The sequence below is a fragment of the Peromyscus maniculatus genome, chromosome 13 (genome assembly GCF_049852395.1).
Source record: "Peromyscus maniculatus bairdii isolate BWxNUB_F1_BW_parent chromosome 13, HU_Pman_BW_mat_3.1, whole genome shotgun sequence".
In the NCBI taxonomy this organism is placed as follows: Eukaryota; Metazoa; Chordata; class Mammalia; order Rodentia; family Cricetidae; genus Peromyscus; species Peromyscus maniculatus.
Genome location: NC_134864.1, coordinates 54475438 through 54502783, shown reverse-complemented (window position 1 = coordinate 54502783; position 27346 = coordinate 54475438). Strand labels below are relative to the sequence as shown.

The 27346-nt window shown below is 40.3% G+C and overlaps 2 protein-coding genes and 4 non-coding genes across 10 annotated transcripts in view; 5 read left to right on the top strand and 1 right to left on the bottom strand.

Moving 5' to 3' along the window:
• The window catches only part of Sumo1 (small ubiquitin like modifier 1), a 147329-nt gene that overhangs the window by 44606 nt on the left and 75377 nt on the right, over window positions 1-27346 (bottom strand). The window lies entirely within an intron of this gene.
• On the top strand, window positions 663-27346 carry Nop58 (NOP58 ribonucleoprotein). 5 transcript variants are annotated; one of them, XM_076550338.1, is made up of 16 exons: window positions 697-933; window positions 5217-5293; window positions 7179-7231; window positions 7437-7551; window positions 10375-10496; window positions 12697-12833; window positions 15806-15870; window positions 17112-17246; window positions 18530-18675; window positions 19386-19512; window positions 20743-20906; window positions 22166-22300; window positions 22589-22650; window positions 24739-24872; window positions 26475-26644; window positions 27090-27346. In XM_076550338.1, exons 5-16 carry the CDS (start codon window positions 10389-10391, stop codon window positions 27138-27140), a joined length of 1434 nt encoding a protein of 477 aa, XP_076406453.1. In that variant the 5' UTR covers window positions 697-933; window positions 5217-5293; window positions 7179-7231; window positions 7437-7551; window positions 10375-10388; the 3' UTR covers window positions 27141-27346. The 5 variants fall into 5 exon arrangements, with proteins under 5 accessions (XP_006975091.1, XP_076406453.1, XP_076406454.1 ...); XM_076550339.1 differs by having other exon boundaries at window positions 870-933; window positions 7364-7551; XM_042260307.2 differs by lacking the exon at window positions 697-933 and adding an exon at window positions 954-1560 and having other exon boundaries at window positions 7364-7551.
• LOC121822156 (small nucleolar RNA SNORD70) lies at window positions 6327-6411 on the top strand. The gene has a single exon (XR_006063176.1). It is a non-coding gene; the product is annotated as a small nucleolar RNA SNORD70 (small nucleolar RNA).
• LOC121822154 (small nucleolar RNA SNORD70) lies at window positions 7333-7417 on the top strand. Its single transcript, XR_006063175.1, has one exon. It is a non-coding gene; the product is annotated as a small nucleolar RNA SNORD70 (small nucleolar RNA).
• LOC121822159 (small nucleolar RNA SNORD11B) lies at window positions 18733-18814 on the top strand. The gene has a single exon (XR_006063178.1). It is a non-coding gene; the product is annotated as a small nucleolar RNA SNORD11B (small nucleolar RNA).
• LOC121822158 (small nucleolar RNA SNORD11) lies at window positions 19577-19657 on the top strand. Its single transcript, XR_006063177.1, has one exon. It is a non-coding gene; the product is annotated as a small nucleolar RNA SNORD11 (small nucleolar RNA).

The following is a 27346-nucleotide window of genomic DNA, read 5'->3' as shown; positions in this document are numbered from 1 at the left end:
GATGCCAACAGCAGACAAGCGTTCAGTCAACTCGGAATTTTTTCTTTTGGTTTTTCGAGACAGGGCTTCTCCATGTAACAGCCCTGGCTGTCCTGGAACTATCTGTAAGACCAGGCTGGCCTCGAACTGACAGAGATCCACCTGCCTCTGCCTCCAAAATGCTGGGATTAAAGGCGTGTGCCGCCGCCGCCCGACTTAGCTCTGCATTTCTTTAAAGGTAAAAAATGTCATTTACAACATGGCGGAGCGTGGTATAATGCGGTGTAAATTATATATACACATTATTTACATATGTATACATCATGTTTATAAATATAATATATAAATAAATATATATTTATCATATACTATATATAATATATAAAATATATAAATTTATTTATAACATATAACATATATAAAACAATGTATGCGATATAATGTAAATATATAAATAAATATATATATATAATCTACAAAGAACTCGCTCTGCACATAACCGCGTAAACCTGCAGCGCCCCCCCAAAAAAAAAAAAAAAAAACCATTTCAGGGCCTCAGACATCTCGCGATATTTCGATGTCCCACCCCCCCCTCCCCACCCCTCTGCCGGCGGGAAAAGCCCGGAAGTGACCGCACGCTCTGCGGCGGCGACCGGCCGGAAGTGACGCCGCCGCCCCAGACTCCTCGGCGAAGGAGGCTCGCGTACTCGCCGCTCCACGCGGAGAGAGGTGTGCGGCGTCCGAGCGGCGCGGTCTCGCGGCTCCGGGGCAGGCCGGCGTGCCTGCGCGCTCGCGTCTGCGGCCCCGCGGGCCTTCGGTGGCCGAGAGGCCAGGGTTTTGTTTTTCTTTTGTTGGCAGTGGCCTGAGGAGCTCGCGGGCGGCCGCGCAGCGCCGTACCCCGGCCTCACCATGTTGGTCCTGTTCGAAACGTCCGTTGGCTACGCCATCTTTAAGGTACGTCGCGTGGAGGTGCTGGACCGGGAGGCCTGTGTGGGACCGAGGCGGAGCGGGGTGCGGCTTGAAGCGGGGCCGGGACGGCTGAGCGCCTTTGAATGCCTTTGAAGTCCCCGGAGAAGAGGGCCAGGGCCGGGTCGGCGTTGGGGTGGACACGTGGCTCGGCGGGCTTGCGGTGACCCGCGCCCTCGAGGGTGTGCTTGCTCGGTTTGGAAAATGGACAGGACCCGCTTTGCAAGTGATGATCAAGCGCTCACTTAATGAGAACATGATCCACGGTAGAGAGAACCGAAGGCCTTGTCCATGCTAAGCCAGCGTCCTGTGACCGAGCTGTATCCCCAACCTAAGATCGGTTATTCATTCATTCTTCATTCATCGAGGCACGGACGGTCCGCCTATGCAGCCTTGGCTGATCCGGAACACTATTTAGACTAATGAGGTGTAAAGCCCGAGCCCAAGATCGGCGTCCTTTCGGGCATGAAACTTTTGAGCAGTGACTTGGTGTAGTTTGTATTAAAAGGTGATTTTTACCGCGAGACCATACAGGAAGACGAAAGGAAGAGAAATGTTGTGCTTTAGTGTACGCAACTTGAGGGTTCGGTCTCAAACTCAGGACAAACGGCTAAGGTGCCTATTAACATGTCCGAGCTCACTGGCCGCCAGTCCACCTGTGAACAGGGTCCCCGGATTCCTGTATAACCCATCCATTTTTGGCTACGCCAGTCTCCTGGTGCTCTTGGTCTCCTGGCTCACTCGTGGCCGCTCGGTTTCTGGTCCCTCTGTCCTTCTGTTCCTCCTGATATGCTCTCTATCTACAATAGACCTCCTCTACCCATACCTACCAGTGTTATGCACCCCCCTCCTTTTAATTCAGTGAGGTTGCTTGAATTAAATTGAGATGGAGAAATTTTGAATGTTTTTTTGTTTAAGATGTAGGAAGGTTGTTGGGGCACGGTGCTCATGATTTCCGATTTGGCCAATGTGAGGCTTGCCAGTAAGCTGTGGTGATGTAATTGTGTAAATCAGGGAGTTCAAAATTTCAAACTTGAAGCTTAGGTGGGAAATCTAGAGGGCTGCTATCTATTTGAGTGTTGTTTAAATAGGGAAAGTTTAAGAATTAGTTTATAGCATGGAAATGATCGAACGTTGGTGTGTTCCTGCAGTGGGATGCTGCTGAGATGTGGGGAGCGATGAGGTAGAGTCTTTTGAACTCTACTAATAGAAAAATTTCATTTTCTAAATTTATGTGTTGATATGGGGCAAAAGTGCTAGATAAAACACGTATAGTTCAGCCGGGCAGTGGTGGCGCACACCTTTATTCCCAGCAGACACAGGCGGATCTCTGTGAGTTTGAGGCCAGCCTGGTCTACAGATTGAGATCCAGGACAGGCACCAAAACTACACAGATCAACCCTGTCTCCAAAACCAAAACAAACAAACAAAAAATCATGTATAGTTCAGATTTAGTTTTCTGTTAAACCTGGGGCTTGTGTGTGTGTGTGTGTGTGTGTGTGTGTGTGTGTGTGTGTGTGTGTGTGTGTTTGCAGTTCAGGAGGAACACAGGATCCACTGATAGGCACTGCTGGTTTGAAGGAACTTGGGTTACTGTTTTTCCATTTACTTATTTGGATAACTGTGAATCACCATGATTTTATTTCCTTTGTTGCTTTACCTTTAGTTTTCAATGTGACAGTTCGGGCTGAAGAGATGGCTTAGTGGCTGAGAGCACTTGTTCTTGCAGAGGGCCTAGCTTCCCAGAGCACATGGTGGTGGACAGCTATCTGTAACTCCAGTTCTAGGGAGCCTCTTCTCACCTCTTCCAGCAGGTGGTGCGCACGCCCAGAACAGTCACATACATAAAATAAATAAATCTCAAAAGAGAATGGTGACACAATCTCTCAGATATGACCATTCTGTTAATCCAATACTTTTTTGGTTTTTCGAGATAGGGTTTCTCTATGTAGCTTTGCGCCTTTCCTGGAATCACTTTGGAGACCAGGCTGGCCTCGAACTCACAGAGATCTGCCTGGCTCTACCTACCGAGTGCTGGGATTAAAGGCGTGCGCCACCACCTCCCCGCAATCCAATACTTTTTAACTAGAAGAAAATGTAAACTTTTCGAGAGTTATGCTCTACTATTTTCTGACAGTTCATGAACACTGTGTATAGTTGCAGTCTCTGAACAGTATTAAAATTGGGACTATTGTGTGGAATCTGCTTTAATTAAAAATAATCTATTTTGTTGTACTTGTGGAATGTAGTGGGGTGTCTCTGGATTCTTAAGTTTTATCGTACACAAAATAAACTGTAATCTAACTGGTGTGTGCCACTCAGTACAAGTTGTAGCTTAAAATTGTACCACTTACAAAGTAGTTAAAATGTAAAGAAATCAAACTTGGGCGCTAGAAGATGGCTCAGCCATTAGGAAGGAGCCCTGGCTGTTTTTCCAGGGAACCTGGGCTAATTCCCAACACCTACATGGCAGCTCACAATTCTCTGTAACTCCAGTTCCAGGGAATCCAACTCCTGACAAGTGGTACCAGACAAACGTTCAGGCAAAATACCCATATACATAAAATTAAACAATGGAGCTGGGTGGTGGTGGCATATGCCTTTAATCTCAGTGGCAGAGGTAGGTAGATTTCTGAGTTCAAGGCCAACCTGGTCTACAGAGCTAGTTCTAGGACAGCCAAGGCTACAGAACGAAACTCTGTGAAAAAAGAATAAACATAATTTTTAAAAAATTAAAAATGTATAGCAATTCCTTTTTTTGTTTTGTTTTTATTTTGGAGACAGGGTTTTCTCTACGTAGCCTGGGCTGTCCTGAAGCTCACTCTGTAGACCAGACTCAGAAATCCACCTCCTTCTGCTTCCTGGGTGTTGGGATTAAAGGCACGTGCTACCACTGCCGGGGTAGAGATTACATTTAGTTATATTTTACACATATATACGTATGAGAGAGGCTGACCTTAAACTTGCAGTGTAGTCTGGATAACCCAACCTTGACTTTTTTTTTTCTTTCTTTTTTTTTGTTTTTGTTTTTTTGTTTTTGTTTTTCAAGACGGCTTCTCTGTGTAGCTTTGTGCCTTTCCTGGAACTCACTCTAGCCCAGGCTGGCCTCAAACTCACAGAGATCCACCTGCCTCTGCCTCCCAAGTGCTGGGACTAAAGGCGTGCGCATGTGCCACCACTACCCGGCAAACCTTGACTCTGTAATCCTGCCTCCACCTCACCAGTGCTGAGATTACAGGCATGCTCCCCATATCTGGTTTTTATGTAGTGCTGGGAAGCTAACCAAGGGCTTGCTAGGTAAGTAAGCACTCTTACCAACTGAGACTGGGACTAAGTTAAAATAGCAGCAGATCCTTAACTGCAAAGTTCCATAATAATTGCAATGCTTTCTTTTCATGAAAAGTGCATATGAAATTATAACTGAATAAGTGTTCATGTGTAACTGTTCTATGATGTTATTGGTTTGACAATTACCAGCTGTATTGCCATAAAATTAGGCATAGCTGTATATATTGTCTTGTGTCATGGTTAGCGTGTTCTTTTACAATGCCAATTAGATTAACCATTTCAGGGGTGTTTGGTAAGGGAAGTATAGATTTGAGGATTGATCTGCCTTATTCTGTTGGAATTGCTTTATCATACAGAGTATTGGTGTTGAAACAAAAATCTTAACTCTTGATTTTATGTGAATCTCTAAAGAAAGTCTCTAAAAGTGGGTCAGAGGATATAGCTTAGTTGATAAGAATGCTTGTCTGACACATTCAAAGCATAAATAAACTGGGCATGGTGGCACATAACCTGTAATCCAGCAATGGAGAGGTGAGGCAAGGGTTTATTTTTAATTATGCATATGTTTGTGTATACGTGCACCTTGAATGCAGGTGCCTGAGGAGGGCAGGCACCCAATACCCCTGAAGCTGGAGCCATGGGCTATTAGGATCCACCATGTGTAGATGCTGGGAACCTGACTTGAGTTCTGGAAGAGTAATACAAACTACCACTTAACACTTATCAATACAAAAGATGTTTAGGAGCTTAGGGAAAAAGTAGAATCAACTTAAATATCAAATAGGAGCAGAAAAAATACAGGAAGGGTTCTCAAAGGCTGTAACTAGGTTTACTATTAATTTGACCAAAACTTATGCTGTGTAAGAAAACTAGCTCATTTCAATAAGAGAAGTGTATTTCTCTCCCTGTATTTGACATGAATACTTGTGGAATGTACCTGATTAAGTCTAAACTGCCACTTGAAGAAAACTGGTTTATTGCAGGTTTTGAATGAGAAGAAACTTCAAGAGGTTGATAGTTTATGGAAAGAATTTGAAACTCCAGAAAAAGCAAATAAAATGTAAGTAATATTGAAGCTAAGGATTTAGGTGTTTACACTAAGTTGTGGGTATCTTCCCTTTGGATGTTATTTTCTGCTTTTTGGATTTTGGAACATAAGCTATCACAGCTAATTTGTATTGTAGACCACAGTGGACAGTGCCCCAAGATAGATAGATAAATAAATAAATAAATAAATAAATAAATAAATAAATAAATAAATAAATGGAGAAATTATACAAAGCATGGAAGAGTTTTAGTTTTTGTGGGCTAATAATTCAAACACTTTCTAACTTATTCTATATAGTGTATTCATCTTCCATGACTTTTATTCCTAGCTCTAAAGTATAATTAATTAACTAGGTGGTAAATCCTTAAAAAGTACAGTATTTCCTCAAGGTCTTTTGACAAAATAACAGTGGTAACTAAATGGGTTGGGAGAGACTGGCAGGCTTTTTTTCAACGTAGATTCAGGGTTGCTATTTCATTATTTGTGAATCACCTTGTAAAATAAGCTCGTGGGTGAATGTGGTCCTGAGAAGAAACTCAGTGATCCTTGTGGATTAAGAGGGGTCATATCTATGGATGTCTGTATTGGTCATTCATCTACTACTGCTAATAAATATATAAAAGAATAGAGAGTGATAAACCCAGAGAAAGGGCAGAATGAAGTAGTCATAGCAGTGTGGTGCTCCAGTAATAGCTTTGTTAATGGATTGAGAGATGTTCATGGTACACTGAAGAAAATCAAGCTTCAGTGTAACTGGCTTAATGCAATCCAGTTTATGTCTTTCTGGGTCCTTGAACATTTAGACAAGTGCTGAGAGACTCAGATGGCACTTCCTACAAGCAGAGACCAGGCAGAATAGGACCAAAACGGGTAAAATCAGTACTTTGTTCTTAATGTCTGTGTGCTTTTAAGTGTGCCTTTGATGGACTATACCAGCCTTTACCTTTCCAGGTAAGAAAACTTTGTTTCAGCTAATACTGTTTTAGGCATATAAAAGACTAATTTTTCCATTTTTAAGGTATCTGCTTTGCTGGGTTAATTTTTATTCATTGTTGTCAATGATGTATTCCTTTTGGAACTGAGTCTAAGTGATTTAACAAATTCGTCACTACCACTGAGACAGCAATGAATTAACTAATACATTTCTTTGTACAGAAAACAGCGTGAATGTAAGCTATGTAGGCAATAATGGAAAGCAACTGACAATAGTCTTTTTAATTTTGGGGGGAAGGATAGGGGGAGACAGGGCCTCACTATGTAGCTCTGGCTGTCCTGGAATGCTCTGTAGACCAGGCTGGCCTCAAACTCAGAGATCCACCTGCGTCTGCCTCCTGAGCACTGGGATCAAAGGTGTGGGCCCCCACGGTTGGGCAACAGGCTATTGTTCACTTGTGCTTGGTGTGTGTCTAGTTGGTGGCTGGTGGTACTGGGGATAGAACCCTGGTCTGTCCTTGGATACATATACTAGGAGATGCTCTAACACAGAACTAAATTGCCAGCTTTTTTGTTTGTTTGCTTTTGAGACAGGAGCTCTTTGTAGTCCTGGCTGTCCTGGAGCTTAATATATAGACTATGCTGGCTTTGAACTCACAGAGATCTTCCTGCCACTGCCTCCCAAGTGCTGGGATTAATGACATATGCAACCTTACCCTGCTTTTTTATTTTTATATATTTTTTAGATAAGTGGAAGCAAGGGTTAAGTAGTTACCTGCACTGGGCCTGGCTTTGGTCCTCTGTGGCTTTGAGTAGCTGGAATTGCAGACACACGCCACCACATCTAGCGAGTTTGTCTGGGTAGCATGTGCTGTAGAGACCTCCAGCTTCTTTTCCTGGCTGTGTCCTTTTGCAGAATCCTTGTGTTTGTTCCAATAATGTATTTGTTCTGTTTCAATTCCAGAGTAAAGCTAAAACATTTTGAGAAATTTCAGGATACAGCAGAAGCATTAGCAGGTAAAGTAAGGCTAGAGAATTTGTTTTCTTTTTTTAATTTAAAAAATTTGACTTTTTTCTTATTAAAAGGTTGTTTTCTTCAGTTGCCTGAGTTAATCTTACTCAATGTTGTCAATGATGTATCCTTATTAGAACTGAATTTAAGTGATCTAACCCATTCGTCACTACCACTGAGACAACATTGAGTTAGCTTTTTTCACTATAGGCTGGTTTCCCCCATGTGATGAGAGATGACAAGTGGTTAAGTTGATCTCCCTGTGGAAACCAATAGCCTAATGCTGAAGCACAGTTCAGTAAAAGCTGTTCTACAAGGGACCAAGGTAATGTGGTCATGTACCCAGCTCTAATACTTTCCTTAATTCAAGGGTAACGTTAATAGCCACGAAATAACAAGTGGTAAGAAAGCTCTCCAGAGTATACAAAAAGCAGATCAGTATTAAAAACTGAAGGAAGGTAGAGCTATTTAAAATACATACAGTGTGCACATGCAAACCACCAAGGGACATGAGTTTACATACGGGAAAAGGATTTTTGTTTTGTTTTAATTTAAAGGAAGGAGTGGGTTGTAGCCTTCAAACTTGGCTTCATGATGGATGAACAGGCATGTTCTGTGTTACTAATCAGCCAATTATTTGATATAATTTGAGAACAAAGGACTATAAGAATGGTTTAAACTAGACACGATTTTTGTTTGTTTTGGGGGGTTTCTCTGGGTAGCCCCGGCTGTCCTAGAACTCACAGAGATCCTCGTGCCTCTGCCTCCTGAGTACTGGGATTAGAGGAAGGGCCAAACACAACGCAAGTTTCTTTACTGTTAATCACTGATGAATTGATCAAAGTCTTTGAAAGAGCCCTGTGAGAGAGAGGCATTATCTCTGTTAGAAAAGGTAACCCACAGAAAGTTCATAATAAACATTTTTGGAAGTGAAAGAAATTAGAGGCCGTTGGTGGGGAGGGGCAGGTCCACATGCCGTGACACATCTGTGACAATGAGAGGGCCATTTTGTGACATCACTTCTCTCCCTTCACCTCAGCATGGATTCCGGGATTTAATTTGGTTACGCAGGGTTGAACGGCAAGCATTTTACCTACGGAACCGTCTCCCTGGTCCTGTAATAAAGCAGTTTTGGCTTGACAATCCCAAAGCTGAGTAACTGTAGATCATAGTATACAATTTAAATTGTGTAGCTTTGGGCTGGAGAGATGACTCAGCGCTTAAGAGCACTGTCTGGCTGCTCTTCTAGAGGTCCTGAGTTCAATTCCCAGCACCCACATGGTGGCTCACAACCATCTGTAATGAGATCTGGTGCCCTCTTCCGGCCTGCAGGCATACATGGAGGCAGAACACTGTATACATCATAAATAAATCTTAAAAAAATTGTAGCTTTAGAGTCTAGTGGGATTTGATATTAATATTATATTATGTATTAGAAGTTCATGTATGGCATCTAATAGAGGTATTCAATACCTCTAACATTGGACAAATAGAGTTTGTTCTCTTCACATTAGGTCCTAGGGTTCAAACTTAGTTGTTCAGCTTGGTGACAAAGCCTTGGCCCACTGAGCCATCTTGCAGGCCCTGCATTTGTTTGAAGTTACTTCTTTCCACCCTGTTTTTTGTTTGTTTGTTTTCAGGATATTTTCTTTTTAAAAAAGATTTATTTATTGTATGCAAATAGATGTTTTGTCTGCATGCCAGAAGAGGGCATCAGATCTCATGGGGTTATAGTTACAGAGGGGGTTGTGAGCTGCCATGTGGATGCTGGGAATTGAACTCAGCTTCTGGAGGAGCAGCCAGTGCTCTTAACCATCATTAGAGTCATCTCTCTAGCACTCTGCCCCACCCCCCAAGACAGAGTTTCTCAGCAGCTCTGACTGTCCAGGCTGGCTTTTTACTCAAAAGAGATCTAGCCACTTCTGCTTCCCTCGTGCTGGGATTAAAGGCATGCATCACCACCACCACCACCACCACCACCACCACCACCACCACCACCACCACCACCACCACCCCCAGCTTTTGAAGTTACTTCTTAAAATATTTACGACAGTTTTTTGATGAAATGATAGCTATTTGCATGTGATAACCTAGAACGGACACTAGAAGTTAGTCTACTCTAGAGATTTTACTTAGAAAAAATATATTTAAGGGAAGGGTTATTGTGCTAGGTTAAAATTAAAATGGGGCGATACAGACAATTGCAAACTAGCAAGGGGCTAGAGAGAGGATGCTTTTCCAGAGGACCCAGCTCTTCCAGAGGACCCGGGTGCAGTGCCCAGCAATTGGCAGCTTATAGGTGTTTGTAATCCCAGGTGCAGGGAATCTTGATGCTGTCTTCTTGCCTCTACAGGTACCAGACATGCAAGTGACACAGATATATGTGTAGGCAAAATAACTACATATGTAAAACAATAAAACTTACTAAAGTAGAAATAAGAAGTTCAACTTTAAATTTTTAATTTTAAAGTGTGTGTTTCTGAGGATCAGGCCCAAGGCTTTTCACATGCTAAGCAAATACTCCATCCCTGGCCCAAAAGACTAAAAAATTAAAGTAAGGAGAGAATACAAGGAAGAAGTCTCTTTACGAAAAGGTAGATACTATGAACCAGTGTACACAGTGTTAGAAGGTAGAATGGAACAGCCGGGTGTAATAGGACACTCCTGGATCCCAGCACTTGGAAGCCTAGAGGAGGAGCACAAGTATGAGGGCAGGCAAGGCTGTGGGTGAGCTAGGAACGGGTGAATTCTAACACCCTTTTGTTTGCTTCTTGAGCACAATCGCACTGTGTTACACCCTGGCTGGCATTAACTGATCCTCCTGCTCCTCTCTGCCTCCAAAGTGCTGGGATCAAAGGTATGCATCACCATGCCTGGCATTTATGAATGGCTTTTATAAAACAAATACATGGGCCAGGCGGTGGTGGCGCATGCCTTTAATCCCAGCAGTTGGGAGGCAGAGGCAGGCGGATCTCTGAGTTTGAGGCCAGGGCTGTTAGTTACACAGAGATATCTTGTCTCGGGAAAAAAACAAAACAAACAAACAAAAAACAAATACATTTGGGTCTTTTAAAAGGAAGTGTTTGCTTTAAAATTTACATCAGAAGAGCTCTCTTGGTTATACATATTTTTCTGTTTTCCTGAAAAGCATTCACAGCTCTAATGGAGGGCAAAATCAATAAGCAGCTGAAGAAAGTTCTGAAGAAAATAGTAAAAGAAGCCCATGAACCTCTGGCTGTGGCTGACGCTAAACTAGGAGGGGTGATAAAGGTAAGGAGGGTTGTCCCCTGTCTGTCAGTGCTGCAGAGCCTGACTTTGTAGGAGGTGCCACGGGCTCTCATAATCCTTCTGTTTCTTTTAGGCGGCAGCATAATAAGCTCCAGTAAAAGTTGCAGAAACAAATATTCCCTATACATCGTAGAAAATAAATGAACACAAAGAGGATAAAATAAGCTTTTTACTTAGTCTGTTAACATTTTATGATAATCCTCACATATTTTAAACATTTTCCTATTCAATAAAGATATGTTCAATGGAAGTTTTTAGTGGCTGGCATAAAAATACAAGAGGGGAAAACATTAAGTGAAGTATGGTGGTGTGTCTGTAATGACTTGTATGAGATAATATAAAAATATTGGGTGGCTGGAGAGATGGCTCAGAGGTTATGAATACTGACTATTCTTCCAGAGGTCCTGAGTTCAATTCCCAGCAACCACATGGTGGCTCACAACCATCTGTAATGAGATCCGGTGCCCTTTTCTGGCATGCATGGACATATGCAAGCAGAACACTGTATACATAATAAATAATAAATTAAAGGTGGTGCACGCCTTTAATCCCAGCACTTGGGGGACAGAGGCAGGCAGTGAGTTCAAGGCCAGCCTGGTCTACAGAGCGAGATCCAGGACAGGCACCAGAACTACACAGAGAAAGCTTGTCTCGAAAAAGGAACAACAAAACAAAACAAAAAAATCTTTAAAAAATGTATAAAACAATGTATGTATGAGTCGGTCTTTCTCAAGGAGTTACCAAATATATGTGAAGTGGACAGGTAATGGTACAGGAAAATGTTAAGATTTTAAATAGAGATTTTTGGTTTTGGGGGGCTGGCATTTGCTTCCAAAGTCGAATTTGTGTAATACAAAATCCAGAGTCAATAAAATACTTCTTATATGTACACATTAATACCCTATGGGAGTGGTATTTGAGGGACAAACTTATCCCTGGAGAAAAGACCTGAGGGTTGAAACTTTTTACCTCTACTTTTGATTAAAATGATGTGTGTATATATAAATACTTGGGATAATTTAAAATTAAGAAAGAGAGCCGGGCGGTGGTGGCACACGCCTTTAATCCCAGTACTCGGGAGGCAGAGCCAGGCGGATCTCTGTGAGTTCGAGGCCAGCCTGGGCTACCAAGTGAGTCCCAGGAAAGGCGCAAAGCTACACAGAGAAACCCTGTCTCGAAAAACCAAAAAAAAAAAAAAAAAAAAAAAAAAAAAAAATTAAGAAAGAGGCTGCAGAGATGACACAGTCCAGTTGTGAGTAACACTTAGTGGACCCAGCTTCAGATCCCATCACCGACATCAGCAGCTCACAAAAGGTCCATAGGTTTAGTTCGAGGCATCTGACACCAACGGCCTCTGAAGGCACCTACACTTTACTGGGGCACAGAAACTCAAGTAGATACATACACATAGATTTTTTTGAAATCTTAAAATTCAAATAAAAAAGCAATGGTTCACTCAGTTCAACAAACAAAAATTCTTGTCAGATTTATTAAGTTTTAGAGCTTGGAAATCATAGCCTAGCTAGAAAGGTAATTGGTGTTTTGTTCTTGTGGTTATTGTTTCTTAATGTGCCTGGAAGTTTTTCATATTTTGTTTCCATCAATTTTTTTTTCCTCATTTTTTTGGTAGAGTCAGGGTTTCTCTATGTCACCCTGGCTGCCCTGCCTCTGCCTCCCAGAGTGCTGGCTTAAAGAAGTGCCAACCACCTCCCAGCTCAACTTTTTTGTTGTCTTTCCCCCCCCTTTTAAAAATTAGGTATCTTATTTTTATTGTATGAATATTTTGCCTTGTGTATGTGTGTTTGCCATGTATGTGCCTGGTGCCTATCGAGGTCAGAAGAGAGCATCAGATCCTCTGGGACAGGAATTTCAGGCAACCGAGCCACTGTGTGTATGTGGGGACTTGAACTCAGGTCCTCTCCAAGAGCAGCCAGTGCTCTTGTCTACTGAGCCATCTCTCTAGCCCCTATAAATACTGTTTGAAAAGGTGTTATTATTTCAGAATCCAGTGTGGTACCTCATGCTTGTCCTTCCAGGAGGCTTAGGCAGGATTGTTACTCTTGAGTTTCAGGTCAACCTGGTCTACAGTAGTGTGAGTTCTTCTTATAAGTCACTTTCTGAAAACCAACAAATACTTATTTCCTGGAAAACTTTGTTTCTTCTAATGTAAATGTTCTTATAGGAAAAACTGAATCTCAGCTGTATCCATAGTCCTGTTGTTAATGAGCTTATGAGAGGGATTCGATCGCAAATGGATGGTTTGATTCCTGGGGTAGAACCACGTGAGATGGCAGCCATGTGTCTGGGATTGGCCCATAGGTAAGACTTACATACTTACATACATGTGAGTACTATATTTAAAATGTTACAAGTATTCATTTACTAGGAGGAAGATGCCACTGTTGCTCCCCTTCCATATAGTTGATGATATGAACCCATACAACCTGGCTTTTTTTTTTTTTTTTTTTTTTTTATGGCCATGGCAGGCTTCTTGCTATCTGTTTTTATATCTTGTGTGTGTGTGTGTGTGGCTTAAGTTTTTTTTATTTTTTAAATTATAGTCATCACTCATGATATTCATTACTTACACTCATGATATTAATCACATTTGTGGTATTCATAGATTACAATCGCAGTATTCATTCAATTATATATATATATATATTTATATATATATATATTAATTTTAAATGGCGAATGTCATTTCTTGAAGGGGGTAGGAGGTTAAATACAGGCTTAGAGCACAATGGGAGGACCCCAGAGGGCAGAAGTTCGCTACTGATGTTTTACAATCTTGCATCTAAGCTGTTAACTCCCATTATTCAGGATACACAGACAAGGAACTTCCCTTAAGCATTCAGGAGGGTGGAATCTGGCAGGGAATTAGCATTGGGAGGATATCAAGGTCAATCCGCAAGCAAGGCAACAGTTACCCAAAACGGGGGCCAGGGCCCTGCAGGTCCCCCTTTTATTAAAAAAATCAGCTTCTGACTTGGGTTGTGTGAAACGTCAGCAAGTCACTTTACCCGTCATGGAGACGCCTGCCCAAGCCACACAGGTGCTCTGTCTTAGGTTGGTGAGCGCCCCCCAGGCATTACCTGTCTCTGAATACTCATTATCATACAGGCTCAATCGTGTGTGAGCTGCAGAGTTAATTGGTGCCAAAGATCTCAAAGTGGCACTGGGCTTACAATCTGTGTGTTCGATACAGAAAAGACCCATCTCACCCATAGCCAGTAGACTAAAGGCAACTGAGCCATTCCCTTCCTTAACGAGCCATACTGTACGTTGGAGTCCTTGTAAGATAGTATCCCAAAAGCAACTGGAGCTTGAGTTTATAATTTTCAAAGCCAGTCGAGATGTATATAACTACTGAATTAAATTTATCATGCCCAATAGAATGAAAGATTAACTGTGGTAGCTACTTTTGTTCTGCCTTTTTTAAAATTTTATTTTATTTTTATTTTTATTTTTTTAAGATTTATTTATTATATATACAGTGTTCTGCCTACATGTATGCCTGCTGCCAGAAGAGGGCACCAGATCTCATTATAGATGGTTGTGAGCCACCATGTGGGTGCTGGGAATGGAACTCAGGACATTTGGAAGACCAGCCAGTGCTCTTAACTTCTGAGCCATCTCTCCAGCCCCAGAACCTGACTTTTATTGCCTGTGTTCTTTTTTTTTTTTTTTCTTCAGACAGGGTTTCTCTATGTATCCCAGACTGTCCTGGAGATCTCAGATAGCCTTTGCCTCCCTGGTGATGGGATTAAAAGTATGTGCCACCAAACCCAACTATTGCCTGTATTGTTTGTTTTTTTGAGACAGGGTTTCTCTGTGTAGTTTTGGTGCCTGTCCTGGATCTCACTCTGTAGACCAGGCTGGCCTCGAACTCACAGATCCACCTGGCTCTGCCTCACGAGTGCTGGGATTAAAGGTGTGCACCACCACCACCGCCTGGCTTATTGCCTGTATTCTTAAAACCTCATCGTAGAATTTCTTCTCCCTGTTAGTGTTGGATTATTTCATGTCTTTTCTGTGCTGTGGTCATTTTATTTATTTGCTGTGTGCGTATATACATGGTGTGTGTCTAAAGGCCAGAAGAAGTTGTCCACGAACATTTCCCCTATTCTTTTGAGACAGAGGCTCTCTTGGAACCTGGGATACGGGTTTCCTGGGTTAGGCTAGAAATCAGTAAACCCCCATCAATCCTTCTGTCTTGGAGATGGGGTTTTAGGCATGGATTGCTGACTTGGTATATGGGTGCTGGAATCTGACCTCCACTGGTCATGATTGTATAGTAAGTACACTAACCTGCTGAGCCATGACTCCTTTATTAGCCATAGATCCTTAGCATATGCAATGTTGCTGTGCTGTAATCAAAGAAAGTAGTATTTCAGCAGTTGCATGTTATAGCACAGGCCTTTAATACTAGCACTGTCAAAGTGTAGGCAGGTGGATCTGTGAGTTCCAGGACAGCCTGGTCTAGAGAACAAGCTCCAAATAGGAAGGGCAATACAGGGAATTCTGTTTTGGGGGGAATGGGAAAAGGTTGTGAGTATATATAACTTAAAAATAGTTGAATACTTTCAAAAAACAAATAACAGTTCTCTGTGATAAAAGTCAGAGATAATAAAAATGTCCTGCAATGTAAAGGAAACCCCTACAGTATGCAGGTGTAAGGCTATAAATGTCGTTAGTGCTGAGATTTGATACCTTCACATGTACAGTTCCCTATAATTTTCTGTTTTCACATGTTATACAAATGCTGTTTTTTTCCCCTCTGGAGTGCTTTGAAGCTCTACTGTATGACAACAACAAAACTCTACAAGATCAATGTAACTTGCTGTAGCCTACTAATTTACTCTACTCACCATAACAAATTCATATGGAAATACAGGCTGCAGCAGTACAGATGTGTTAATTTTTCAGCTAAGTAGCAAGTTCAAGTCTAGCTCGGTTGCTAAGGTATTTATCGCACAATCATAAGGATTTGAATTCACGCCCCCTAGAACGCCCATAAAAATCCTGGGCTTGGCAGCAGTTCAATCCCAGGGGCAAGGATAGAGAGGTAGGTAGGTCACTGGAGCTCACTTGCTAGCCAGCCTAACTACTCTGCAAGTTCCAGTCCAGTGAGAGACCCTGCCTCAAAAACAAGGTGGGCCTCCAGCTGCACTGGAGATAGGTACCCATTCACATAAACACACAAAAATCGTGAAGGTAGATTGGAATGTGTTCATAAAAGTGCTTTTTAAAATGCTATCTGACTGGTTTTCTTTTCATCTCCCCAGCCTGTCTCGATACAGATTGAAATTCAGTGCTGATAAAGTAGACACAATGATTGTTCAGGCAATTTGTAAGTACATGGCAGAATCTGATCTGTTGTAGTTCTGTTATTTCCCAGCTGTTGTTACTGTTTTATCTGTTGAAAGAAAGAGGAACTAGAACTTCAGTGAGTAGATGATTGGGAAAGCAGAGTAGGAAAAGGAATCACATTGTTAATCATATCTATGGATTGATTTCATTTTCCATCAATGCTAAAACTGCAGGAAGGGTCTGTGTTATTAAGTGTTCTGTTTTTCATCTGGCTTTTTTAGATTCTCATGAATTGAAAAATTTTAAGAAACATGCAAGTAATAAAAATTGCTTTGATCAACAATTCTATTACTTAACTGTATCAAGAGTTAAAGTCGTGGACTTGGTCCTTTGTGTTACCACCCCTCTTCATAGCAGTATTACTTAAATAGCTGAGAAGGAAAATGTTTATCATTCAATGAATAAACAATGTAGATAAAGAAACACACACATAAGATTCCATTTGTAATATATGCCACAATGAAGAAAATTTTGCCTGTATAAGAAGCCAAACGGGCTAGAGAGATGGCTCAGAGGTTAAGAGCAATGACTGCTCTTCCAGAGGTCCTGAGTTCAATTCCCAGCACCCACATGGTAGCTCACAACCATCTGTAATGAAATCTAGTGCCCTCTTCTGGCCTGCAGGCATACATGCTGTATACATAATAAATAAATAAACCTTAAAAAAAAATGGAGGCCAAACAGAAAGGTAGCTCTTGAAAAGGACCAGGATTTAATTTCCAGAACCCACATAGTGGCTCACAACCATCCAGTTCCAGAGGGATCCTACTTAATGAATGCCTCCTTGAGGGGAATCGGGAACAGACACAAAAAGAGATGCCTAGAAAGTGTTCTCTCCTTCCACCATGTGAATCTTGAGGGTTGAACTCTAGTGTCTGCTTGGCAGGAAGTGACTTCACTCATTTGCCATTACAGATATTTGTTTGGAAATGGAGTCTCATTATGTAGTCCTAGTTGGCCTAGAGCTCCAACATCCACCTGCCTCTGCCTCTAGAATGCTGGTATTGGAGGTGGATGCCAGCACACTTGGCTCCAGAGGTTGCTTTTCAAGGGGTATAAGATTTTCAGCGTAATGGAACTGTTCTGAAAACAGATGTGTTAATGGTTGTATGGCATGAATGTATGTAATGTCATAAAATGCTTGAAAATGCTTTGAGACAATTTGTTGTGTGTGTTAACTACCATCAGTCCCTCATTTGTTGTTTTTATTTCATTTTGCAGCCTTATTAGATGACTTGGATAAAGAACTAAACAACTACATTATGCGGTGTAGGGAATGGTATGGCTGGCACTTCCCTGAGTTAGGGAAAATCATTTCAGATAATTTGACATACTGCAAGTGTTTACAGAAAGTTGGTGAGTTGATTTTTTTTACCCTTAATAATTCAAAATAAGTGACTATAACTCAGTAATAATAATAAATTAATATAACTCAGTAGAATTGTAGTACATACTTAAGATTACTAAAGTTTTAAAATTTCAAATGAAGCTATTTCATTTCTGTTATTTTAAAACTGAGCTTTAACTTTGATTTTTTTTTTAAAGTGGCTTCTTTTAAATATCTAACTTAACCAAATAACAATCTAACTTACCAAAGTCACTAGCTTCAAATGATCCCAACTGACCCAAATAACAAAGATTATTGTTTATCAACCAGTATCCATAAATGTTGTTTTCAACTTTTGAGGCTGATTGTAAGATAACAGCTATGCATTAATTAGGATGTAAAAATTGATTACATGAGAAATCCAAGGCAAGTGAGGTTAATTGGTCCAGTTCTCTTAGAAGCAGGTTAAAAAAATAGGATGAGGCAGGCGGTGGTGGCACATGGCTTTAATCCCAGCACTCGGGAGGCAGAGCCAGGTGGATCTCTGTGAGTTCGAGGCCAGCCTGGGCTACCAAGTGAGTCCCAGGAAAGGCGCAAAGCTACACAGAGAAACCCTGTCTTGAAAAACCAAAAAAAAAAAAAGATACATACACAGTACGATAACAATGTTAAGTCTTTGTTTATTTGTTTGTTTGTTTTCTTTTGGAGACAGGGTTTCTCTGTGTAGTGCTGGAAGTCTGGAACTCACTCTGTAGACCAGGCTGGCCTTGAACTCACAGAGATCCACCTGCCTCTGCCTCCCAAGTGCTGGTATTAAAGGCATGTGCTACCACCGCCTGGTGCAATGTTAAGTCTTAAGTGACTTCAAGGTGTATTATTAACTCTGGCTTCAAGGTGCAGCAAAAGTTCGGGTCTCTTATACTGTGGTTTTGGCCCGATGGTGATGAGACAGAGGCCAGCAAGATGCTTTGTTTTATTTTTTCCCAAAGTAATTTTTGGAGATTGTGGGCTGGGGGTATTGAGACAGTTTCTCTGTGTGACAGCCCTGGCTTGCTTGTAACTAACTAGCTTTGTAGACCAGGCTATCCCTGAACTCACAGAGATCCACCTGCCTCTGCCTCCCAAGTGCTTAAGTTAAAGGCATGTGCCACTATTGCTAAGCTGAAAATTGATTTCTAAATCACTTTTACATAAGAAAAGCCTAGGTCAGACTTGTTCACATTTTGGGTTTCCGCCCTCCCCCCCCCTTTTTTTTTTGCTATTTTTATAATATCTGAGAATGATTCTGCTTCATCTTCTACACATTCCATAGGTGACAGGAAGAACTATGCATCTACCTCTCTTTCTGAATTGCTGTCAGAGGAGGTAGAGGCAGAAGTGAAAGCAGCTGCAGAGATATCCATGGGAACAGAGGTTTCTGAAGAAGATATTTGCAACATTCTACATCTGTGTACCCAGGTACATTATACCCACAGAGGCTATTGTTGAGGTCTTTCGAAGTCTGTAATGATTTGATGATGGCAGTGATGATTTTGCACTTATTGTTCACCTGACAATATATGAAGGTGTTCAGTCACTACCTCATCTGATGCCATCTTTTTGTGTGTGCTTAGGTGTGGGCAATTCAATAGATGATAAAGTAATTTATATTATGGGCATTAATTTTAGTTTGTTTGGGTTTTGGTTTTATGAGACAAGGCCTCTACGTTGCCCTGACTGTCCTCACACTCACTATGTAGACCAGGCTGGATTGAAGGAATGAACCACCACACTTGGCCCAAGCATTATATTTTGAATAGTGATATAACCCAGTTCTTATTTTAAGACTACAAAGCTGTACCATTAGATTACTTAATTTTTTTTTATTTTTTATTTATTTATTTATTTTGGTGATTCTTCCTCAGACTCCTGAGTGCTGGGATTATAAGCATGTGCTTGCATGCCTAGCTTTAATTTTAGTTTTAGAGGTGGCTATTTCCAAGCTCCCTATGATTGGCCTCAAACTCCATGCTCATGTAATCTTGCCCCAGCCATTCTAGTAGTGAGAACTGTCAGTAAGTTACCTGTCCATTTCTCTTTGTAGCCATTGAAGTCTAATATTTTCAAAATCAATTATATATTCTTTACTCATAACATTTGTGACTTCCTCATTTAATCCCTCATTTTAGGTGATTGAAATTTCTGAATATAGAACCCAGCTATATGAATATCTGCAAAATCGCATGATGGCCATCGCACCTAATGTTACAGTCATGGTTGGGGAGTTAGTGGGAGCACGTCTCATTGCTCATGCAGGTGACAGTTTTAATGTGATTTGTAAAAATGGGTATAACTCCTAGTACAGACTGAGTGAGGACCACAGTTCGATGATGATTACTGTTGCTTTGCCTGACTTTCTGAATAATGAGGGCATCTTCAGTCACTACCTCTTCTGAGACACTGTGGTCTTGGTTAGAAGGCTAAAATTAGTTCACTGTCATATTTTAGCTATGAGTTCAGTCAGTCTTCAGCATCAAGAAAATTCATCAGACCAAGTTTTGAATAAAGTTTTTAATTTACAGTATTAACTGGACACATTGCTATACTTCATCACAGAAGATCTCTTATTATTCCAGCTTAACTGGAATAATTCTTTCAGCAGTATCAGACAAATACTCAAAGTACCCTTTGCTGTAAGGTCAGAAAACTGTGGGCTCTTTTCAATTTCTTCACCGTTTCAGTCGTTAGGTAACCTTAACAGCAGTAAGAGATAGAGACTAGCTGAAATTCTAATGTTTGTACCATTAGTGCTTTATGTATTTCTAACACTGTTAAATGCAGCAAATCCATCAAAGTGTCTTAGCATACATCTAGATGTTTCCCTTTAAAAAAAAATTATTATGTGCATTGGTGTGAAGGTATCAGATCCCCTGGAACTGGAGGTACAGACAGTAGTAAGCTGTTCTGTGGGGACTGGGTTTGAATCCCGGTATTCTGGAAGAGCAGCCAACGCTCTTAAACACTGGGCAATTCCTCAAGCCCTATAAATGTTTCTTTTTTTCTTTGTTTGTTTGTTTGTTTGTTTGTTTGTTTATCAAGACAGGGTTTCTCTGTGCAGTTTTGGTGCCTGTCCTGGATCTCACTCTGTAGACCAGGCTGGCCTTGAACTCACAGATCTGCCTGGCTCTGCCTCCCGAGTGCTGGGATTAAAGGCCTGCGCCACCACCGCCTGGCTCTATAAATGTTTCTTAATTCACTTCTACCTCAAGGGTAAAAAAAAATAATGGCTCTATACCGTTGATATGACCTAATGTATCTAGAGCAACAGCGTGCTTGATTTTCAGAATTTTAGAAGATAGATGAAATTGCCAATGTTCATATCACTCATGTGAGCATGCTAAGGAATGTAGAATTTCAGTTCTCCAGTTCATAGATTTACTTGCTCTAGGAATAATAGGAAGCATTCAGGGTTTTCAGGGAATTATGTATACTAGTATAGAATCTTTCATATACCTAAAATTACATTTTTTTACCTTTTTTTTATAGGGTCTCTGTTGAATTTGGCTAAGCATGCAGCTTCTACGGTTCAGATTCTTGGCGCAGAAAAAGCACTTTTCAGGGCCCTCAAATCTAGACGAGACACCCCTAAATATGGGCTCATTTATCATGCTTCTCTCGTAGGCCAGTCAAGTCCCAAACACAAAGGAAAGGCAAGTACAGTTTTTCCACTTTTCTTTTTCAAGATACATTTGTGTGTGTGTGTGTGTGTGTGTGTGTTGTGTGTGTGTACACTCGTGTGCGCACATGTGTACTAAGTGCATATGTGTACTCAGATACTAGAGGGCATTAGATCCCTGAGTTCTTGGTGGTGTGAGCTGACATGTCTATGTTGAATTGTGCCCAGGTTCTTAGTAAGATTGGCAAATGCTGTTAGTATCTGAGCCATCTCCAGGCGTGGTAGTGCATGGCTTTAATCCCAGCACTTGGGATCTCTGTGAGTTCGCTGCCAGCCTGGTCTACAGAATGAGTTCCAGGAAAGGCTCCAAAGCTAAGCAGAGAAACCCTGTCTCAAAAAACTAATTTTACATATATATATATGTGTGTGTACACACATATGTATGTGTATGTATACACACACACATATATATGTGTGTATATATATAGAGAGCCATATGTATATAAAGAGCCATCTTTCTAGCCCCTGAGCTTTTTTTTTTACCCCTAACTCATTTTTCTTCTACTCTATTTACAGTGTTTATTAAAACTTCAGTTTCTTTTAATTTACTATATTTAAGTAAAAGGCATTTTTATATATTAAATGGTACTAAATTGTAATCTGCTCTGTTTGTCAAGAAAACCAGTATGTATTAGGTAGAGCATATTTAGTGTGCTAGACAATTCCTAAAAATCAAGTTTGGATGTCTTTTACACATTTCTGTGTTTTTGTAGATACCTAACGGAATAGGGCTAAACTGGAATTTTGTGAAATTCAGAGCACACTAATAGAAATAAAGGAGTAAGTAGACACTATAAATTAGTTTGAGGAAGGATCCACAAACAGACATTCGTTAAGCTTATCCTTTCTCTCCCTCTGTCTGAGGTTGAGTTTAAAACCCTATGTAATGCTGGGTACCAGCTATACCACCAAGCTACATCGCCAGCCCTGAAGAGATTCTCTTTAAGTATGTGTGTGGTGCATGTGTGTGCACTTACAGAGGTCAGAGGACAACTTGCAGGAATCAGTTCTCTTGTTCCATCCTGTGGGTCATGGGGATTGAATTCAGATCATCGGACTTGTTATTGCATGGAAGCAAGAAAAGGGTAGAGAGACTGGACTAGGACTTTCCTAGTCCAGAATAAATGGTCGTGGGGTGATTGACTATAATATTCTCAAGAGTAAACGATGGAGAGGATCTATATCTCCTTGGAAAGGAACACTGCTGCCTCTGAGTTCATATTTTCTTAATAGATTTCTCGAATGTTGGCAGCCAAAACGGTTTTGGCTATCCGATACGATGCTTTTGGTGAAGATTCCAGTTCTGCGATGGGAGTTGAGAACAGAGCCAAATTAGAGGCCAGATTGAGAATTTTGGAGGACCGAGGGGTAAGAAAGAACCACACCCTGTCTGGCAGATGTTAACCTGTCAAAAGTTAATGAATTATAGTTTCATGAACACAAAATCACCTGTTAACATGGCTTTTTTTATATTTCTTAATATGCTCAATAGTATATTTTCTACTAATAATTTATCTTTGCATTAGCCATGAACATTTCTGTTAAACAATGCTTTCTGTTGAGATATGTTTACTCAAATTAGCAAAGAAAATGCATGCTGTCCAATAAAGGATGTGTTGTAGATTTTGACTTAGTAATTTTCATTTTTCTTCTTAGATAAGAAAAATAAGTGGAACAGGAAAGGCCTTAGCAAAAGCAGAAAAGTATGAACACAAAAGGTAAAGTACATTGTAGAGTTCCTTGTTATTTAAATATATTTAATACCTTTTTTTTTATTGTAAACTCAGTGTAGAATAACACTTTTGAAAAAGGGGCTGGAGAGATGGATCAGCAATGAAGTGTTAAGTTCAGATCTTGCAGAGTACCGAGGTTTCGTTCCCAGTACCCACTTTGTGGCTCACAATCTGGCACACTTGTACACACATACCTGAGGCAAAACATTCATGCACAACAGGAATCATTTTTACAACTGATGGGGCTTGAGCAATGAATGGCTCAGTAGTTCAGAGCACTGACTGCTCTTGCAGAGGACCTGGGTTTGATTCTCAGCACCCACATGGCAGCTCTCAACTGTCAGAACATGCACATGTGGAAACAATGAGTCTACTGGCAACTAAAAATCGCATTTAGTGTGTCAGTATTTTGAAAAATGTGCGCAGTTGTAGAGTCACTAAGTTGACAGGCTCGATCTTTTTTGTCTATCTTGAGCAGTTTTCAGGAACATGTTAATTACAGTCATCACCATGCTGTCTATATACATCTTTTATATACATCTATAATTTTTTCTTGCCGTTTAGTTTTTCATGCTTGACTTCTAGTTTTTGTTGGTTTGTTTTAATATATTTGTGTGTGTTTGGGTTGTGTATGTATACACAGGCAAGCCACGGCACTCATGTAGAGGTCAGAGGACAACTTTCAGGAGTTTGTACTTCGACCATGTGGGGTCCAGGGATTGAAACGAGGTGGCTGGGGTTGGTATCAAATGCTTTTTACCAATAAAGCCCTCTTGCTGGTCCTTGATAAACATGTATTTAATTCAGTCACTTCACTTACTCTGTAGTGTACCATTCAGAGTTATCTACAGTGAAACTTTTTCTAAAAACCCCAGACAGGCCTAAAAATACAGTCCATAGTCATAAAGAAGTATTGAGGCCTTACTTGGATGTAGAGGGATGCTTTATCATTTCAGGCTAAGTGGGATGTTTGTAAGTTACAGGGATTGAAATGGAGTTGTGCATCTTTTATGATAAACTGGTACTGTGTATCAAGGTCCTCCAGTAAACCACTTGGAAAGTGAATGCAGCGTGGTTCAAAATAATGTTCAACTTTGCCTATATTGCAAGTTGGAGGCCAATCTAAGCTACACAGGACCCTGTCTTTTAAAAAGCAAAAAAATTATGAGGTCTTGCTATATATATCTTACCTGGCCTGGAATTCAAAATTATTATTCTTCCTTAGTATCCCAGTTTTTGTGGTTATAAGCATATGCTATGATCTCTAGGTATGTGTGAATTTTAATGAAATCATAGGTTTTAAGTAGATAGGGTAATATTTAATAGCATTAATTATATACATGTAGAGTCCATCCTTTGGTTGACTTGTGTGGGTCTTTGCTTTTTTTTTTTTTTTTTTTCTCTCGAGACAAGGGTTTCTCTGTAGTTTTGCTGCCTTTCCTGGATCTCCGCTCTGTAGCCCAGACTGGCCTCGAACTCAGAGATCCACCTGCCTCTGCCTCCCGAGTACTGGGATTAAAGGTGTGTGCCACCACCGCCTGGCTGCCTCTTTGCTTTTAAATGGTAAATATTTATAGCTTATAAAGTTTAGCACCCATTCATCGACAGCAATTCAATGGACAGAACATTACTCACTTTGTTTCAGATTCCTGTATTTGGATCCACTGAAAACATGAATTGACTTTGTAGGGGATCAGTGTGTTTTATACCACTTACGGGCTTGTGGTGAAGGTTTGTCTGAAATGGGATTGTATATAACATCTTGTGTTGTGTTGTGTTAGCCAGTGATCTAAAAATTTAATAAATGCAGTTAATTGGAAAGTGATTTCACTTGATCATTTTCCTTTTGATGCTCTTGTTTTTCTATATAGTAGTAAGTGCGTAGATTAATAAATCAGAATTTATTTGTCTCACTTCTTGAGTGTGATTGACCTAACCTAAACTACCCTAAACCCACTTAAAATGAAACAGCATTGTGTCCTTTGTATTATCCAACAGTATTTGCTTTTTTCTTGAATTATTTCAATTACAGGTATTTGTAAAGATTTTCCACACTTTATTTGGTTTTTTCAGTGAAGTGAAGACATATGATCCCTCTGGTGACTCCACACTTCCAACTTGTTCTAAAAAACGCAAAATAGAAGAGGTAGATAAAGAGGATGAAATTACTGAAAAGAAAGCAAAAAAAGCCAAGATTAAAATTAAAGGTTAGTTTGAATTAAAAAAAAAAAACCACTCTATTTTTATTTACTTTGTTGGGGATGGGGGGGCATGGCACAGTACACATGTGGAAGTCAGAGGACACTTTGTATGACTGGGTCCAGAAAGTAAACAGACTTAGGTCCATAGTCTTCCCCACAAATGCCTTTACCCATTGAACCATCTTGCTGGTCCTCGTTGGAATTTTAAATTTAATTTTTTCAATAATACACTCAAATATCTTGATCTTTTTAAACTATAGACTTAAGTATTGCAAATATGCCTAGCATTGCATTCAATGAAAACAGATGCCGTTGTTTTTTGGGAAGTTAGGATGTTATTAAATTAGATTTTAGTGTCTTTACATGTGAGCTATTTGTACAGTTAGGTGGCTTCTAAATTGATTACCTGAGTTTCAGTCACATGATTAAGAGATGTGGATTAGTTTAGCCTGCTGTTCACTGTCAGAGTATCTGAGAGAAACCAGTCAAGTTGATAATAAGCAAAGGGCCCATATATACCTGGTACTGAGTGTCTGCTAGTATGGTCAGAGTAAAAGAGATCCAGTGATTGTTTCTAAATATCTTTGTTAGAATGTATTGTTAATAGATGTAGAGAATTGGTAGAGAAACAATAATAGGTTTATTAATTTGTGTTTCTATTTTCCTAATTGAACGATTTTAAAAAACAAAACTAAAGTCTTATTTCTGGCATTTGAAAGCATGTTCCAGAGTAGTTAAAAATTTCAGCTGTATATTGGTCCATTGACTCTCATGTACCTGCCAGTCATCTACCCAAATACATACTTCATTTGTAATGTTGCATACTCTTGGCGTGGTACCACTTTCCTCCATCTTTGACCCTTGTGTTGAAATGTCAGCGTGTAACTCCCCTTCTGATAGCTCCCTAACTGCTTTATTTTTATCCTTACCTTTATTATTTACTTCATGTCTCACCCATCTCTCATGCATATTCATAATTATGGCTAGGGTCCCTGTGGGTGTATACATGTTTCTAAAGATTGGAGGTGAATATCCGTGTCTTCTGCCTCAGTTTTTAATTGTTTTTGAGACCTGAGCTCTCTAGCTCTTGATTGTCTAGATTGATTGACCAGCAAGTTCCAGGTCTACTTGTCCCCAGCTGTGGGGTGGCAGGCCTGCAGCACCGTGCCTGACCTTGCGTGGGCGCTGGGGAGCAGAGCCAAGCTCAGGTCCTTCTGCCTGTGCAGTGGGCACTTCACCTACTGAGCCATTCCTCTGCCTTCAGGACCAGTGTTCAGTCCAGGCAGGCGTTCTTGAGGAGGTGGAGCTCCAGAAACTCACCTCTGGACCTGTCCTAATAGAATTGACTCTTCAGATCATCAGGCTACATAATTGATTGATCTCACTTTAATCTTGACTTCTACTATGTAATAGCTCATCACTAAAAAATTACTTCTCTGAGCTTGGAATAACAGTATTAGACAAGGAGGAAGAATCCTACTAGAAGCTTCCAATTACAAAATGATCATAAAAAACAACACTGGAGAATTGCCTATAATAACAGAAAGAAAAATATTCTTGGGTTTTGGGGAAGTAAGCCTAATACAATTCTAATTCTTCCTAAACCAGCTGAAGTAGAGGAGGAGGAGGAGGTGGTGGTGGAGGAGGCAGAGGAGGAAGAAGAACAAGTAGTAGAAGAGGAGCCATCAGTAAAGAAGAAAAAGAAGAAGGATAAAAAGAAACACATTAAGGAAGAGCCGATTTCCGATGAAGAGCCATGCACCAGCACAGCAATTCCTGTATGTGATTTTGGTTGTTGCTTTTTATCTTTTAAGTTTATTACAGGGCTTTTAAACAAACCTTAAGCGTAGATGTTAATAATAAGTATTGTATTCTTGGTCAGAAATAACCAGGTGTTTTATTTTTTAAAAAAGTAATAGAAAAATAAAACTGCCTGATCGTATTTTTGTTATAGAGGCATTTTCTCTCTTAGTTTTTTACTATGAAAAGAATTTACTATAGGGAGGAAGGAATATGGTTGGTTCTGTTAGTTTGCTGTCCTAAGGATTGAACTGAAGGTGTGACTACTCCACCACACCCCAGGCTCACCGTTTGTTGAAACTTGCTTTCCTGGAATTGCAGTTTCAAGTTTTTGTACAAAATTTCTTTTCTGATTTTACACTTTATAAGGAAAGATTAATATATTGCCACTATTTCAAAAGCATTCTTGTTGGTTATTTTCAGAGTCCAGAGAAAAAGAAGAAAAAGAAAAAAAAGAAAGAAGCTGAGGATTAATGGAAAGAAACTATCATTCTGTCACCTGGATACATCATGCTTAAGATTATGAGCATATCAGATGCTCTTTAAAATAATCAAGGAAGGTTGAGTCAATCCAACAGTGATTATCTGTAGCTTCTCAAACCTTTTTTGTGTCTTGACATCAGCTGTTAACTAACCTTAGTCTTTGATACACAAATAAAAATATTTTCTTTGTATTATAA